General features: G+C 35.7%; 1 protein-coding gene across 4 annotated transcripts in view; it reads left to right on the top strand.

The window, feature by feature from the left end:
* ACAP2 (ArfGAP with coiled-coil, ankyrin repeat and PH domains 2) overlaps window positions 1-16,297 on the top strand; it is a 162,763-nt gene that overhangs the window by 69,307 nt on the left and 77,159 nt on the right. For 3 of the 4 annotated variants that reach the window (XM_082393182.1, XM_082393180.1, XM_082393181.1), the window contains exons 3-4: window positions 3,038-3,157; window positions 3,956-4,009. The exons of the other annotated variant lie outside the window; for it this stretch is intronic. In XM_082393182.1, coding sequence (XP_082249308.1) covers window positions 3,038-3,157; window positions 3,956-4,009 — 174 coding nt within the window. The remainder of the gene's footprint in view (window positions 1-3,037; window positions 3,158-3,955; window positions 4,010-16,297) is intronic. 4 annotated transcript variants of the gene reach the window in all.

Raw genomic sequence — 16,297 nt, forward strand, 5'->3', positions numbered from 1 at the left:
TACCCTTTCTTGTAGTAGGGAAATTAGTCCCTTGTGATTTGTTGCTAATATTTTCCAATATTGTCATTTGTCTTTTGACTAAGTTTTTTTTTTTTCCTTATCTAAATGTTTTATTGTTATGTATTTGAATTGATTAGTTTCTTGTATGGCTTTTGAGTTTTGCATCCTTCTCAGAAAGACTTTTCCTACTTTGAGATCATAAAAAATACCACCTCCTGTTTTCTCTTGGTTTTCTGATTTAATGTTTTATGTTTAAATATTTATTCCATCTGAAATTAATTTGGGGGTTTGGAATACAACTTAGTTTCTTTCTTTTTTTAGATGGCTTTAGATGGCTATCCGGTATCCTTGTGTCATTTATTGGATAATTTTTTACCCCCCTGGCTGGAGTGTTACTTAATCAAGTACTGCATTTTGTATCTGCTTCTTCACTCTGTATTCTCTTCCATTAACCAATTTGTCTATTCACATCTATTACCAGACTTTTAATTACTGCACCTATATATTTTAATATGGGGCTAATGTCCCCACCTCATTACTCTTTTTCAATTTTTTTGATGCTCTTCTTGCATGTTGATTACTCCATATGAATTTTAGAATTAGTTTTTTTGGTTGTTAAGATATCTTTTTTTTTTTTTTTTTTTTGAAATAGCAAACTATTTGAAGGACTAGTGTCTGCCAGCATTTCTCATAGTGGGTTTTGTGGAACATTGGTCCTATGAGGATGCTTCCTCTAAAGAGAATTCAATGTCAGATAATTTTGAGAAATGCTACCTATTATATACTTCCTCTCTAGGACTCATAATACACATTAATATATCAAAAGCTCTTACAAATTTAGTAATAAAGAAATCTGTTTAACTTGACAAAATGAGTTTCCCAGACTTATTTGATCACAGAATCCTTATTTTGGTATAGAATGTTCCCCTGGGATATTCTATAGAATATATATTGGCAAAGAATTGACCTCTCATTGTGTCTTCTTCATCTACAGTTCATAACTCACTGTAATCTGGCTACAGCCCCCCAGTTTCTCTTAAAACAATTCTTGCTAGGGATGCTGGTGACTGTCACCAAACTCAACAAACTTTTTTTAAGTGTTTTTAAAACTTGACCTTTATGGATTTTCAACCTATTCATCATCCATCTTTTGATACTTTGTTCTTTCTTGACTTTGATGAAATTAATCTGTTGCTTTTCCTCCTACCTTTCCCTTTTCCTCTTTTAGTCTCCTTTGTGGGGTCCTCACTGTACACACTGTGACCCCTGCTTTTTTTCTAGGCTGTAGCGTTGTAGCACTGATACTTTATTTGCTACTGACTCCTGTGTGTGTATCTATAGTACACTTCTCTTTTTTGAGCTTTAAGTATCTATTTTCACTTGGTTTTGATAGACTTTCCACTTGGCTTATTTCACAGACCCATCTAGCTCAGGCCTACCTCACAGGCCCAACACTGTTAAGACAAGTCTTTGCTGGACAGTATAGTGTCTTTGTGCAAATTAGCATCTTGTAGCAGATATAGCCCTCAGCAAGCAGAGCTCAGGCTGGATTTCATCCTCTATTTTTCCCTTTGGTAGGACACCATCTGCATAATTGTACTTAGGTGCTCAACTAATTTCTAAATTTGTCTCCTCTCTTCTCTCCCTGCTTATTACTGCCTTAATTCAGGCTCTCGTAGTTTTTGGTCTAGTCTCCTTATCTTTATTCTTTCTACTTCCTTATCTTACTTTTTCTTCTTTTAGCTCATCATTCTAAAATGGAACTCTGGTTAACTCACCCGTTCGATATCTTTATTGTTTTCCATTTCCTTTCATATAAAATGTGAACACCTTAACTTTGCACACAGGGCTTTTCCTGATCTGGCCCTTGTATACATTTTCACACTGTGCTAAGCTACTTAGTGCCCCTGGTTTGCCCTGCCATCTAAGCTTCAGGGCCTTAGAACATGCTTTTCCTAGAGAAGTGTCTTCTTATTACCCTTATCTGATTGGCTAATTCCTGTTGGTGTTCAGGGCTTTTCTCAAGTATTACCTTTTCCCGGAACCCTTCCTTGATCCCCATAGCCCTCATTACACGTTCCTCCTTTGTTCCCTCTTGCATGGTTTTGATGAGCATAGCAGTTGTACTTGTGCTAAATAGAATTTATCTGCTTTTTGAATGGTTAGAATTAGAACAGAGATTATGTTTTTCACTTCTGTTCCTCCCGGTCCCAGGGTAACAGTTTTAAATTACACTCCTGAGATCCTTGAGCTGTCTTCTAAAGTTTTCCCGAGCTCTATCCTCTTCTTGGTGGCCCCTCTTCCCACCCTCTCATTACCCTTCCTTCATCTAGAGCAGCTCCACTTTTATCTTTTTTTATATTTGATTTTCACCCAAGATTTTGTTTGCTTAAAGAAAATGTTCTGTATCTGAGTGAACTAAAGAAAGAAACAAGGAAGGGATAGAAAAAAAAAGAGAGAAAAGGAATGAAAGGGAAAAAGAAAAAGATGAAAAAAAGAAAGAAGAAAGGAGGGGACAGGAGAAGAGAGGGAGAAGCTCTGTTCTAAGATTTAGCACAATGCCTAGATGGGAGGCATTAGAGAAATACGGTTGATTAAGCAATTCTGCTTTGAGGGTCTGATATTAAAATGACCAGCATGACTAACCCACCATACCAGTTTACTTCCCTTCCCTCCGCCATACCACAGTTGTGTTTTTAAAATCTTCTGTCATACTGCTTGCTCTGCCTAAACTTTCCTTTTCTTCCTTCCAAGGGGTGCTTAATACATTTTTGTGGAGTTAATTTATGGGATTGAATTTAACTTGATAAAATGGTTGTTGTTGTTTGAAAGGTCAACTTTTTTTGATACAGTTCTCTTATGAATTTACTTTTTAAGCCAAAGGAAAAAAAGAACAATTTTCATTTAGTCTATTTTGGGTTTATTGATGAACTATAATTTGTCTTAACTAGGCTTACTCATGTGGTTAATGCTAACACTTGTTTGATTAAGTAATTTGTAAAATTATTTTCAATGATACGATGTTTTTCTTTTCCAGCTTGTGAAGCTATGTATTGCAATGATTGATACTGGAAAAGCCTTTTGTGTTGCAAATAAACAGTTCATGAATGGGATTCGAGACCTGGCACAGTATTCTAGCAATGATGCTGTAGTTGAGGTTAGTATTATTAAATTTAGTTAAAATGGTAAATGAAACAAGATGTTAGAGAATTATGCATCCATTTACCTTATTAATAGTAGTAGTGGTCCTTAAAATTAGAAGTGGAAAAGCTATCACCTGTTGGTGCTATCTGATATAATCCTGTTTTCTAGGACAGTTAGAAGGTGATGGTTGATTTGCATTGTGGATATAAGTTTACTATACTTGCTGCTAGGTGAACTGAAGCATCTACAAGGGGACCTGAGCAGTGAGAGTAGGATCATGCTTATTAGTAGCTGTTTATCGGGGCAAGCAGAGAGCATTAACCCAAGACTAGTATCTAACTATACATTTTGGGGGCTGCATAGGAAAGTTCTGGTAGCTAGCTATGCTGTGTTAGCTTAGACCCCTTGCTATACTATGTGGTATTATGACATTTCTTTTATGAAGAATAATAACTGGTGCAGAAATGGTTGTAATTTGATGATTATGTGATCCATAGATGCCTAAATGGACATAGTCTTGATATACTCAATTTTACCTTAGGTTTACATGGGCCATTTTGATTTGCTAGTATAATAGTATTGGTAGGGCAGGCTAATTCTTTGACTGTTCTAGGGTTTTATGTTACTACATGTAGACTTGACCTCTCTGCAGAGCATGCCTGAGAGGTAGTGAGATTGTCCTAGTGAGAAATAAATGTTACTGTTTACAGTGTAACTTGATCTTTCTGTCAGAAATGCTGAAGTAACATTTTTATGGCCTATATTAGTAGCTCTTAAATGACTTGGTTTTCTTTTGATTTCTTTCTCATAGACAAGTTTGACCAAATTTTCTGACAGTCTTCAAGAAATGATAAATTTTCACACAGTAAGTGTTTATTAAATAGGTGTTATTATGACCATGTTCATGTTTTAGTACTTTGGTGGCAGTATTTTATAAAATTACTTAAGTTGGAAAATGAATGACTTTGATTTGTCAACAACTTTTTAGTTGGGTGGATCTAAAATGTGTGTGTGTGTGAGAGAGAGAGACAGAGAGGGAGAAAGTATAGATGTGTATTATTTACCATTCTATAATAGTGAACTTTAATTTCAATGAAGTACGCACCCATAAAAGTTAATTTTTTTCCTTTAAGTTGTGCCTTTATAAGTTTTTAAGCAATTTCAAGAAGAAAGACGTACAAGTCATCATTCTAAAATTAGCTATTTCTTTTAAGATACAAATATATCCCCTTTGTCTAATCAATTGCTAATATTAAAGACTTGTATTTTTTGAGCTATTTATGTTTGTGTTTAAGATTTGAGGACAGATCTTCAAGAATGAGGGATATATATTACTTTTGGAATGTCGTGAAATTCCTTTATAAGTTTTGTAAACGTTTACTGAAAATATGTGAGATCTTTTAGTTGCGGCGTGTGGAATCTTTAGTTGCGGCATGTGGGATCTAGTTCCCTGACCAGGGATTGAACCCAGGCCCCCTGCACTGGGAGTGTGGAGTCTTAGCCACTGGACCACCAGGGAAGTCCCTCATTGTGGTTTTGATTTGCATTTCCCTAATGACCAATCTGGTTGAGCATATTTTCATCTGCTTATTGGCCATTTGTGTATTTTCTTCTGCTATTGTTACCACTGTTGTCCACTTAAGTCCTTTGCCCATTTAAAGTTTTTCTAAATTGAATTCTTTATATATTCTGGATATTACACCCTTGTCAGATATATGATATATAAATAATTTTTCCCATTCTATAAGTAGTCTTTTTACTTTCTTGATAATGTCATTTGATGCATAAAAGTTTTAATTTTTATTGAAGTATAGTTAATTTACAATGCTGTGTTTCAAGTGTACAGCAAAGTGATTCAGTTATACATATATATATTCTTTTTCAGATTCCTTTCCATTGTAGGTTATTACAAGATACTGAGTATAGTTTTCTGCACTATACAGTAGGTCCTTATTGTTTACCTATTTTATATATAGTAGAGTGTATTATGTTAATCCCAAACTGCTATCCTCCCCTCCCCACCCCCACTATCCCCTTTGGTAACCAGAAGTTTGTTTTCTGTGTCTGTGAGTCTATTTCTGTTTTGTTAGTAAGTTCATTTGTATCATTTTTTTAGATTCCACATAGAAGTGATATCCTATGATATTTGTCTTTCTCTGTTTTACTTCACTTGATAATCTCTAGGTCCATCCATGTTGCTGCAAATGGCATTATTTCATTCTTTTTAGTGGCTGAGTAGTATTCTGTTGTGTGTGTGTGTGTATGTATATATCTATATCTATATCTATATCTATATCTATATCTATATATATATACACATACACACACACCGCCCCCCCCCCCACATCTTCTTTATTCATTTCTCTGTTAATGGATATTTAGGTTGCTTCCATGTCTTGGCTATTGTAAATAGCGCTGCTATGAACATTGGGGTGCATGTATCTTTTCAAATCAGAGTTTTCTCCAGAAATATGCCCAGAAGGGGGATTGCTGGATCATATGGCAACTCTATTTTTAGTTTTTTAAGGAAACTCCATACTGTTCTCGATAATGACTGCACCAATTTACATTCCCACCAACAGTGTAAGAGGGTTTCTTTTCTCCACACCCTCTCCAGCATTTACTATTTGTAGACTTTTTGATGATGCCCATTCTGACCACAGTGAGGTGATACCTCATTTGTAGTTTTGATTTGTATTTCACAGTAATTAGCAATGTTGAGCATCTTTTCATGTGCCTCTTGACCATCTGTATGTCTTCTTTGGAGAAATGTCTATTTAGGTCTTCTGCCCGTTTTTTTTTACTGGGTTGTTTTTTTTTTGATATTGAGCTGTGTGAGCTGTTTGTATATTTTGGAAATTAATCCCTTGTCGGTCACAACATTTGCGAATATTTTCTCTCATTCAGTAGGTTGTCTTTTCATTTTGCCTCCTTGGGTAGGTTTATTCCTAGGTATTTTATTCTTTTTTGATGTGATGGTAAATGGGATTGTTTTCTTAATTTCTCTTTCTGATATTTGGTTGTTAGTGTATAGAAATGCAACAGATTTCTGTATGTTAATTTTGTATCCTACAACTTTACTGAATTCATTGATGAGCTCTATTACTTTTCTGGTAACATCTTTAGGATTTTCTATATAGAGCATCATGTCATCTGCAAACAGTGACAGTTTTATTTCTTCTTTTCCAACTTGGATTCCTTTTATTTCTTTTTCTTCTCTAATTGCTGTGGCTATGACTTCCAAAACTATGTTGAATAAAAGTGGCGAGAGTGGGCATCCTTGTCTTGTTTGTGATCTTAGAGGAAATGCTTTCAGCTTTTCATCGAGTATGATGTTAGCTGTAGTTTTGTAATATATGACCTTTATTATGTTGAGGTAGGTTCCCTCTGTGCCCACTTTCTGAAGAGTTTTTATCATAAATGGATGCTGAATTTTATCAAAAGCTTTTTCTGCATCTATTGAGATGATCATTTGGTTTTTATTCCTCAATTTGTTAATGTGGTGTATCACACTGATTGATTTGCAGATATTGAAAAGTCCTTGTGTCCCTGGAATAAATCCCACTTGATCATGGTGTATGATCCTTTTAATGTATTGTTGGATTCAGTTTGCTGATATTTTGTTGAGGATTTTTACATTGTGTTCATCAGTGATATTGGCCTATACTTTTCTTTTTTGATACCTTTGTCTGGTTTTGGTATCAGGGTGATGGTGGCCTCATAGAATGAGTTTGGGAGTGTTCCTTCCTCTGCAATATTTTGGAATAGTTTCAGAAGGATAGGTGTTAACTCTTCTTTAAATGTTTGGTAGAATTTACCTGTGAAACCATTTTGTTCTGGACTTTTACTTGTTGGGAGTTTTTAAATTACTGATTCAATTTAAGTACTGGTAGTTGGTCTGTTCATATATTCCATTTCCTTCTGGTTCAGTCTTGGGAGAGTGTACCTTTCTAAGAATTTGTCCATTTCTTCTAGGTTGTCCATTTTATTGGTATATAATTGCTCGTAGTATTCTCCCTATGATCCTTTGTATTTCTGTGGCGTTGGTTGTAACTTCTCCTTTTTCATTTCTGATTTTATTGATTTGGGCCCTCTCCCTTTTTTTCTTGATGAGTCTGGCTAAAGGTTTATCAATTTTGTTTATCTTTTCAAAGAACCAGCTTTTAGTTTCATTGATCTTTCTATTGTTTTTTTAGTCTCTATTTCATTTATTTCTGCTGTGATCTTTGTGATTTCTTTTCTTTTACTAAGTTTGGATTTTGTTTGTTCTTCTTTCTCTAGTTGCTTTATACATAAGATTAGGTTGTTTGTTTGAGATTTTTCTTGTTTCCTGAAGTAGGATTGTATTGCTATAAACTTCCCTCTTAGAACTGCTTTTGCTGCATCCCATAGGTTTTGGATAGTCGTTTTTTTTTGTTTTCATTAGTCTCCAGGCATTTTAAAATTTCCTCTTTGATTTCTTCAGTGATCCATTGGTTGTTTAGTAGCATATTGTTTAGCCTCCATGTGTTTGGTTTTTTTGCAGTTTTTCTTCTTGTAGTGATTTCTACCCTCATAACCTTGTGGTCAGAAAAGATATTTGATATGATTTCAATTTTCTTAAATTTACTGAGGCTTGCTACGTGGCCCAGCATGTGATCTGTTTTGGAGAATGTTCCATGTGCACTTGAAAAGAATGTGTTCTGCAGCTTTTGGATGGAATGCTCTATAAATATCAATTAAGTCTGTCTGGTCTATATGTCATTTAAGTCCTGTATTTCTACATTGATTTTCTGTCTAGATAATCTTTCCATTGATGTAAGTGGGGTGTTAAAGTCCCCCACTATTATTGTGTTAATGTCAGTTTCTCCTTTTGTGTCTGTTAACATTTGCCTTATATATTGAGGTGCTCCTATGTTGGGTGCATATATATTTACAATTATATCTTCTTCTTGGATTGATCCTTTGATCATTATGTAGTGTCCTTCTCTGTCTCTTGTAACAGTCTTTATTTTAAAGTCTATTTTGTCTGATATAAGTATTGCTACTCCAGCTTTCTTTTGATTTCCATTTACATGGAATACCTTTTTCCGTCCCCTTACTTTCAGTCTGTATGTGTCTCCAGATCTGAAGTGAGTCTCTTGTAGGCAGCAAATATACATGGGTCTTATTTTTGTATCCATTCAGCCAGTCTCTGTCTTTTGGTAGGAGCATTTAGTCCATTTACATTTAAGGTGATGATGACCAATATGTTTGTTTCTATTGCCGTTTTCTTAATTGTTTTGGATTTGTTTTTATAGGTCTTTTTTCCCCTTTCTTCTTTTGTCTTATGATTTGATGACTCTCTTCAGTGTTATGTTTGTATTCCTTTTTCTTCTTTGTGTGTATATCTACTATAGATTTTTGTTTTGCAGTTACCATGAGGTTTTTGTATAGGAGTCTATATTTATACATGCTTGTTTTAAGTTGCTGATCTCTTAATTTCAAACACATTTTAAATAACCTGCATTTGTACCCTCCTCCCCTCATGATCACTGTTTTTGATATTATATTTTGCATCAAATTGTTTTGTGTATCCCTTAACTGCTTATTGTGTATACAAATGATTTTACTACTTTTGTCTTTTAACCTTACTACTAGCTTTGTTCTTGGATGATTTCCTACCTTTATTGTATGTTTGCCTTTACCAATGAACTTTTCCATTTTGTGATTTTCTTGTTTCTAGTTGTGGCCTTTTCTGCCTAGAGAAGTTCCTTTAGCATTTGTTGTAAAGCTGGTTTGGTGGTGCTGAATTCTTTTAGCTTTTGCTTGTCTGTAAAGCTTTTGACCTTTCCATCAAATCTGAGCGAGAGCCTTGCTGGGTAGATTATTCTTGGTTGTAGGTTTTTCTCTTTCATCACTTTAAGTGTATCTTGCCACTCCCTTCTGGCCTGTAGAGCTTTTGCTGAAAAATTAGCTGATAACTTTATGGGAGTTCCCTTGTATGTTATTTGTTGCTTTTCCCTTGTTGCTTTTAATATTCTCTCTTATCTTTTATTTTTGTCATTTTGATTACAGTGTGTTGTGGTGTATTCCTCTATGGGTTAATCCTGTATGGGACTCTCTGCACTTCCTGGTCTTGGGTGACTATTTCCTTCTCCAGATTAGGGAAGTTTTCAGCTGTTGTCTCTTCAAATATGTTTCCAGACCCTTCCTCTCTTCTCCTTTTGGGACCCTTATCATGCGAATATTAGCACGCTTGATGTTGTCCCAGAGGTCTGCTAAACTGTCCTTATTTCTTTTCATTCTTTTTTCTTTTTTCTGTTCAGGGACAATGATTTCCACTATTCTATCTTCCAGCTTAGTGATCTATCCTTCTGCCTCAGTTAGTCTACTATTCATTCCTTCTAGTGTATTTTTTATTTCAGTTATTGTATTCTTTATTCTGTTTGGCTGTTCTTTATATATTCTAATTCTTTGTTAAAAACTTCTAATTTCTCACTCTGTGCATCCCTTCTCCTGAGTTCTTTGATCATCTTTATCATTGTTATTCTGAACAAGATCTTTCTTGGTTAGATTGCCTGTCTTCACTTCACTTTGTTCTTCTGGAGTTTTATCTTGTTCCTTTGTCTGAAACATATTCCTCTGTCACCTAATTTTGTCTAAATTGCTATTTGTATTTTTATGTATGTAGTAGGTTTGTTAAGTTTCTCGACCTTGGAAGAGTGGCCCTCTGTAGGAGACGTCTTATGTGTCTCAGCAGTGCACTCCCCTCTTGTCACAAGGGCTAGGAGCCAGCTGGTCCCAGGGTAGTGTCTGGCCTGTGTTTGTGGACTTGGTCCACATGCTGCTGGACTGTAATATTCTTGCTTCTGGTGTCTGCCCCCTGGTGGGTAAGACTGGTCTAGAGGCTTGTGCAGGCTTCCTGACAGGAGAGGCGGGTGCCTGCCCCCTGGTGGGTGGGGCTGGGTATTCATCTTCTGGTGGGCAGGGCCATTCTAGGGGTGTGTCTAGAGGCTGCTGTGGGCTCAGGAAGTCTTTAGATAGCCTGTCTGCTGATGAATGGGGCTGTGCCCTTGCTCAGTTTTTTGTTTGGCCAGAGGTGTCGCAACACTGGAGCCTACAGGCTTTTAGGTGGGGCCAGGTCTTTGTGCCAAAATGTCAGCCTCCAGGAGAGTTCACGCAGATGAATATTACCTGATACATTTGCCAGCAGTGTTTGTGTCCCCAGGGTGGGCCACAGTCACCCAGGAACCTCCCCAGGAGACCCTCCAAGACCAGCATTAGGTCTGTCCCAGGCTCCTGTCAAATTACTGCTTTTGCCCTTGGCCTGGTGTACCTGCAATTTTGTGTGTGCTCTTTAAGAGTGAGGTCTCTATTTTCCCCAGTCCTGTGGAGCTTCTGCAGTCAAGCCCCACTGACCTTCAAGGCCAAATGCTCTGGGGGCTCTTCTTCCTGGTGCCGGACCTCTAGGCTGGGGGCCTGATGTGGGGCTCAGCATTCTCACTCTTGTGTGAGAACATCTGTAATTTAATTCTCTAGTTTGTGGGTCGCCTACCCAGGGGGTATGGGATTTGATTATATCGCAGGTGCCCCCCTCCTACCAGTCTTGTGGTTCTGTCTGTATGTCTTTAGTTGTAGAGAATCTTTTTTGGTAGCTTTCAGTCTTTTTCAACGATGGTTGTTCTGCAGATTGTTGTGATTTTGGTGTGTTCGTGAGAGGAGGTGATCTTAGGGTTAGGGTTCTTCTACTCTACCATCTTGGCCACTCTCTAAAAGTTTTAAATTTGGAACTTCCCTGGTGGCACAGTGGTTAAGAATCCACCTGCCAGTGCAGGGGACACAGGTTTGATCCCTGGTCCAGGAAGGTCCCGCATGCCACAGAGCAACTAAGCCCATGCGTCACAACTACTGAGCCTGTGCTCTAGAGCCTGCAAACCACAACTACTGAGCCGTGTGCCACAACTACTGAAGCCTGTGTGCCTAGAGCCCGTGCTCCGCAACAAGAGAAGCCATCGTAATGAGAAGGCTGTGCACCGCAATGAAGAGTAGCCACCACTCGCTGCAACTAGAGAAAGCCTGCGTGTAGCAATGAAGACCCAACACAGCCAAAAATAAATAAATAAATAAAAATAAATAAAAAAATAAAAGTTTTCATTTTGATGAAATCCAATTTATCTTTTTTTTTTTTTTTTTTCCTGTTCCTCCTGCTTTTGGGGTCATATCCAAGAATCCATTGCTAAATCCCAGATCATGCAGATTAATCCCTTTGTTTTCTTCTAATATTTTTATGATTTTAGCTCTAATATTTTGCACCAATTTGTTTTTAATGACCTCTTATTAATTTTCTTTTTGCCTTCTATTGAATTTGGTTGCTAGTGTATAATATATTTGATTTCTTTTTAAATCAAGGGACCTTTTGGATTCAAACTTCTTAAAAAGTGTAATATAATAAGAATTAAATTTTTTTTTTAAGTTACTGATTTTAAATTAACATAATAGGTTAAATTTTTTTTGTAATATAGTATCCTTTGTAGTAGTCCTGTTTCTGATATTTTCTTTAAATCAGTAAGTCTTATATTATTGCTTTATATAAGAATATTTTGCTTTTTGTTATAGTTTTATATGTGAAAAGTTATGAGTAAGATAAACTTTTGGTAAATAAATAGTTTAAATGTATGTTGAAATCTGTCCAGTCAAGAAAGCTTAAGTTCAGAGTATTTTATAAATCATTCTCTTATAGTAAATTGAGTCTTTAAAAATGAGGTTTGTTTGAAGCAAGGTATATAAATATAGTTTCCTTCAAGAGGATAGAGATTGATCTTTTTAGTGCTAGTGCTATTAATGTGCAACTGGTTTCCTGAACTGATTCCAATAATGTGTTTTTTTTTTTTTTCCTTTCAATTGAAAGCAATCAATATTTCTTGATTTTAACATTGTAAAAAGAACAAAGAATTTAGATAGAAACAACTTTGAGTTTAGGCTTCACTGTTATTAGCTGTATAATTTTGGTCAGTTTATTTAATCACTTTCATTTTTCAGTTTACTGTTCTATAAAAGGGGAATAGTAGAATTTGCAATACCAGCGTGTAAGGGTGTTGTGATGAGGAACAAAATATGTGCAGCTAGATCCTGGGGAGTGATACTGCTTCCTTTACTATATTGGTTGGTATCCGTTTGGGAAAATAGAAACCACATATGGTATTTCTTATAGAAAGGTTTTAATATAGTGAATTGGTTACAAAGTGTTGGAAGGGTTGGAGGAATGAAAAAAGCCACAGTGATGCCACCTAGAGATTAGTCAACATAGGAAGGCGCTACTGTCCTTAGGGGCTGCAGGAGCAAGGGTGGAAGTGGTGGTGCTAGAGCCCCTAAGTACTGCACTCTTGAGAACACTGCAATTGTTGCCAAGCCAGGAAGTCAGGGCTTGCCTGCTTGCTGTGGCTGCAAGAGCCTCGGAGCCTGCAGTCCCATTGACACCCTCAGATTGGTCACTGACGCTGCCGAAATTTGGAGTAGCTCAGTTGCTCACTAATGGCTGTGTCAGAACAGAAGCAGAAAAAAAAGTGGCTTCTCCTTATCTCCTGCCTCTTAATCTAACATCAGATCCTATTTGCAAAACCTAACCTCTTGGCTTGCAGGGGGTTTAGGAAATATGCTTTGCAGATTTCTAGCTCCTGGCAGCATAGAGGAGGAGATTATGGAAGGGTGATGTAGTGGTGAAAGCCAGTAAACAACTGGCACACCAACCATAAAGGCTATAATTTTGAAAACAGTTTTAGTAAGCAAATTATTGTGCAGTCTTAGCAATTTTCATCCTTGAAACCTCTTTCTGTGACTTTTCTTTTTCCCCCCCATATTCCATGTCCCACGCATTAAGAAAATATACCCCAGATCCTACAATAAATAGTTGCTCTGTCACCTCCAAGTCTAAACTACTACCACCTTTTGTTTAAGATTATATAACTTGTATCTCTGCTTCTCTACTTGCCCTTCTAAATACAGTGAGTTATGTATACAGCAGCCAGAATGAACTTTTAAAAATATAAATTAATTCACAGTACTCTCCTGTTCTAGCTCCCTGTTACACTCAGAATAAAATCCTAACCAAGTCCTATATGATGAGGCTCCAGCTGATAACTTCCTGATCTCATCTCTCTTCTCTGTCTGGTTGTAGCCTCTTGGGCTCTTTGTTGTTCTTTGAACATGCCAAAGTAATTCTCATGTTAGGGCCTTTGTACTTGCAGTCTGTTCGGTGCGGCATGTTCTTCCTCCACGTTTATGTGTGACTGTTTCCTTACAATATTCCTTTTCTTTCTATAGGTCTCCCTCACTTTAATAGATCACTGCCTCTATGAGAAGCCTTCCTTGACCACCATATGGTTACTGTCTATCAATTTACCCTGCCTTTTGCGTGCACACACACATACCGTGTATGTGTATGTGGTCTCATTCTTAAATATATGTACTTATTTTATTGTCTGTTCTTCTCTAAGTTTTATGACTGTAGGCACTTTGTTGTATTCATCTCTGCTACTACCACCTAGAAGAGTCCTTGGTAGGAAGGAGTTACTCATGGCAGGGTTGAGGACACTGAGATTATGACAACCCTTGTAATGTTTCTTTAGTCATTAAATGAATAAAGATGTGTTAAATCAGTGAAAATTCGGTGAACAGATAGACAATTAAAAGTATTTAATATTCTTTAGAAATGCTTAATATGCTTTAGAATGATAATTTGCAAACTAAGAGGAGATCACTATTTGTCTGCCTGTCTGCCTAGAGATCTAAATGCTATAGGTTGGTGAACTTGTGTGTGTTTACATATATACTTATATATATGTATATAGGAGAGCTCTGATACTACACCAAGATGTCTAGTGCCTTTCTAGTTTTATTCCCATATTCCTTTTTACAGCATCTCAGAAATTTTTCTACTAATAGCTATAGGTATGAAATTGTGAGACCTTAGTTTACTTTCTTTTAATTTTCTTTCCTTTTATAGTTGCTATGCTCTGTGTTTTACCTTGCCTTTTTGTTTCTTGTTAACAAATACTTTTCCCTTAGTTTTTTCAGTAGGAGTGACCTCTTTGTACTTGAATCAGAATCTTTATATTTGTGGCAAAGGTTCTTCCCCCATCATAACGCTGTATACTTCACTTCAACTAGATTAAAGATAGGGATGACACATATCTTGTTTGCTGTTATATCCTTAGTACTTGCATAATTCTTATCTTGGGGAAGTCATTTAATTTTTCTAAGCTTTGCATTCCACCTCTGTAAAATGAAGGAGCTTTTACTAGATGACTTTTAATTATAAAGTATTAATTATTATAAGATTTAAATATGATCTCAGAGTCATTTGTTAAAAATGTGGGAAAGCCTAGTTGTATAAAATGCTTTATTTTAGTAGCATTCTGTTCAGTGAAATTTTAATTACATAGCATTATAGGATAAAGGAGACTTTATAGGATAAGACAAACTGCTTTCTAAAAGGTAATAAACACTGGAATCTGCTTTATATTCTATAGCAAAGCCCATAACACTTAAGTCTTGGTGTATCACTTTGTATCAGGATAAAAGGCTAGATGTTACAGAGATGATATTTATGAATAACTTTGTGGGCTTAAATAAATGTTTGAAATAATATAACCATTTGGGTTTTTAGCCAAGTAAGATTAAACATAGATTGGGTTTAAATTATCCAGTCATTTAAAAAATAAATTATTTGGATTCTTTTGTGATTTATTTTCTCTGTAAAAATGGATAGTACTGTTCCTTATTCCTTATAGAATGAGAATGTCCTAGGGTTGCTCTTTAACTCATATGTTTTTTATAAGGTGCCAACTCATAACTTTTCCAGAGCAGGTCATATATGCTACATTCTACTATGTACTAGAGTTGATTTGACTACTTTGTTTTCCTGGAACTTAGAGCTCTGTTTCTGTAACGTCGCTGATGACTCTTTTGGATTCTAATTTGCTGTTGGTATAAGGAACTTGGAATATTATTTTGATTATTTGCTGAATGAAGTTTTGAAGTTGAATTGCTGCATAAAATTCTATGAAAATGTATGACCCTTTTTGTTTTGTTTTTTTGTGAGTTTGGTTTTCCATATTACAGCTGTCTACTCATTCGCTCAACAAATGGTTTTAGGTAGTGAGAATATAGTAGTTCAGTGCTTCCCAACTGTTTTCATCTCATGGTGCAGGTAGAAACTGATGGTTGTATTTGTATGAGACACTGGAGAAAACTTCTGGGGGACATAAGGTGTCATGTCCTGTCTGGGTGTTGGTGAAAAATGTTTAGATTTCTTTTTTATGAAATTATGTTAAATAATTAATAAATATTTAATAAATAATTTATTTTTATAGAATTATGTTAAAATAAAACTTAAAGTATTAGGAAAGATATTACATATTGAATGTGTATAACACTTCCATATATTTAAAAAATATTTTAATGAGAAACTTGAGCTGGCTTCCCTGAACATAACTTAAAAAAAAAAAAAAAAGGTCTTATGCATGAAATGGTTTCAAGCAATTCCTGATCAAGATTTAAAAATTGATGATCTTTTCAAATTTTTGGCCATTGTCATTGATGAGAACTTTGTCTGCATAGGTAGACATATTAGTGAAAGGCAGATGAGCATTTATTGCCCTTTCCTCCTGATTGACAGGAACTCCTTTATCACTTGTAATTAGAATTTAAATAATTCCATCTCTTTAAATTATACCTTAAAGGAGCAATCATTCATTAAGTGGGGCTGCTCTTCCTTTTCTTTCATTGACACATGTAATGCTTAAATTTTCTGGGATAAATTGAGTGGATTTTGAATAAAATGATGAAGCTTTTCTGTAGGTATACATAGAAGTTGCTCTACTTACTAAACCCCATTTACCCACTTTTAATAATTCTATTTTTGGATTCAGATTATAGCACTGACTCCCTAGTGACTCATTCTCAACCTCTTGTTTCCAACACTTTGAATCCATAAAGATTGTTGGTACATGTTAATTGTCAAAAATATCAAGGATTGTTTGAAATAAGATCATCAGATTTAGAACACCAGTTAACTAAGCCACCTTTTAAAGTCAATAACTAGCAATAAACAAATCTGCAAGTTGAAAGTTGTTCCTCCTAAACTTTTTGAATTCTACTTTTAAATCATAAACTTAGGCAAAACTCTTCCTTT

The sequence above is a fragment of the Balaenoptera borealis genome, assembly GCF_965194805.1.
Source record: "Balaenoptera borealis genome assembly, chromosome: 5".
Taxonomy (NCBI): Eukaryota; Metazoa; Chordata; class Mammalia; order Artiodactyla; family Balaenopteridae; genus Balaenoptera; species Balaenoptera borealis.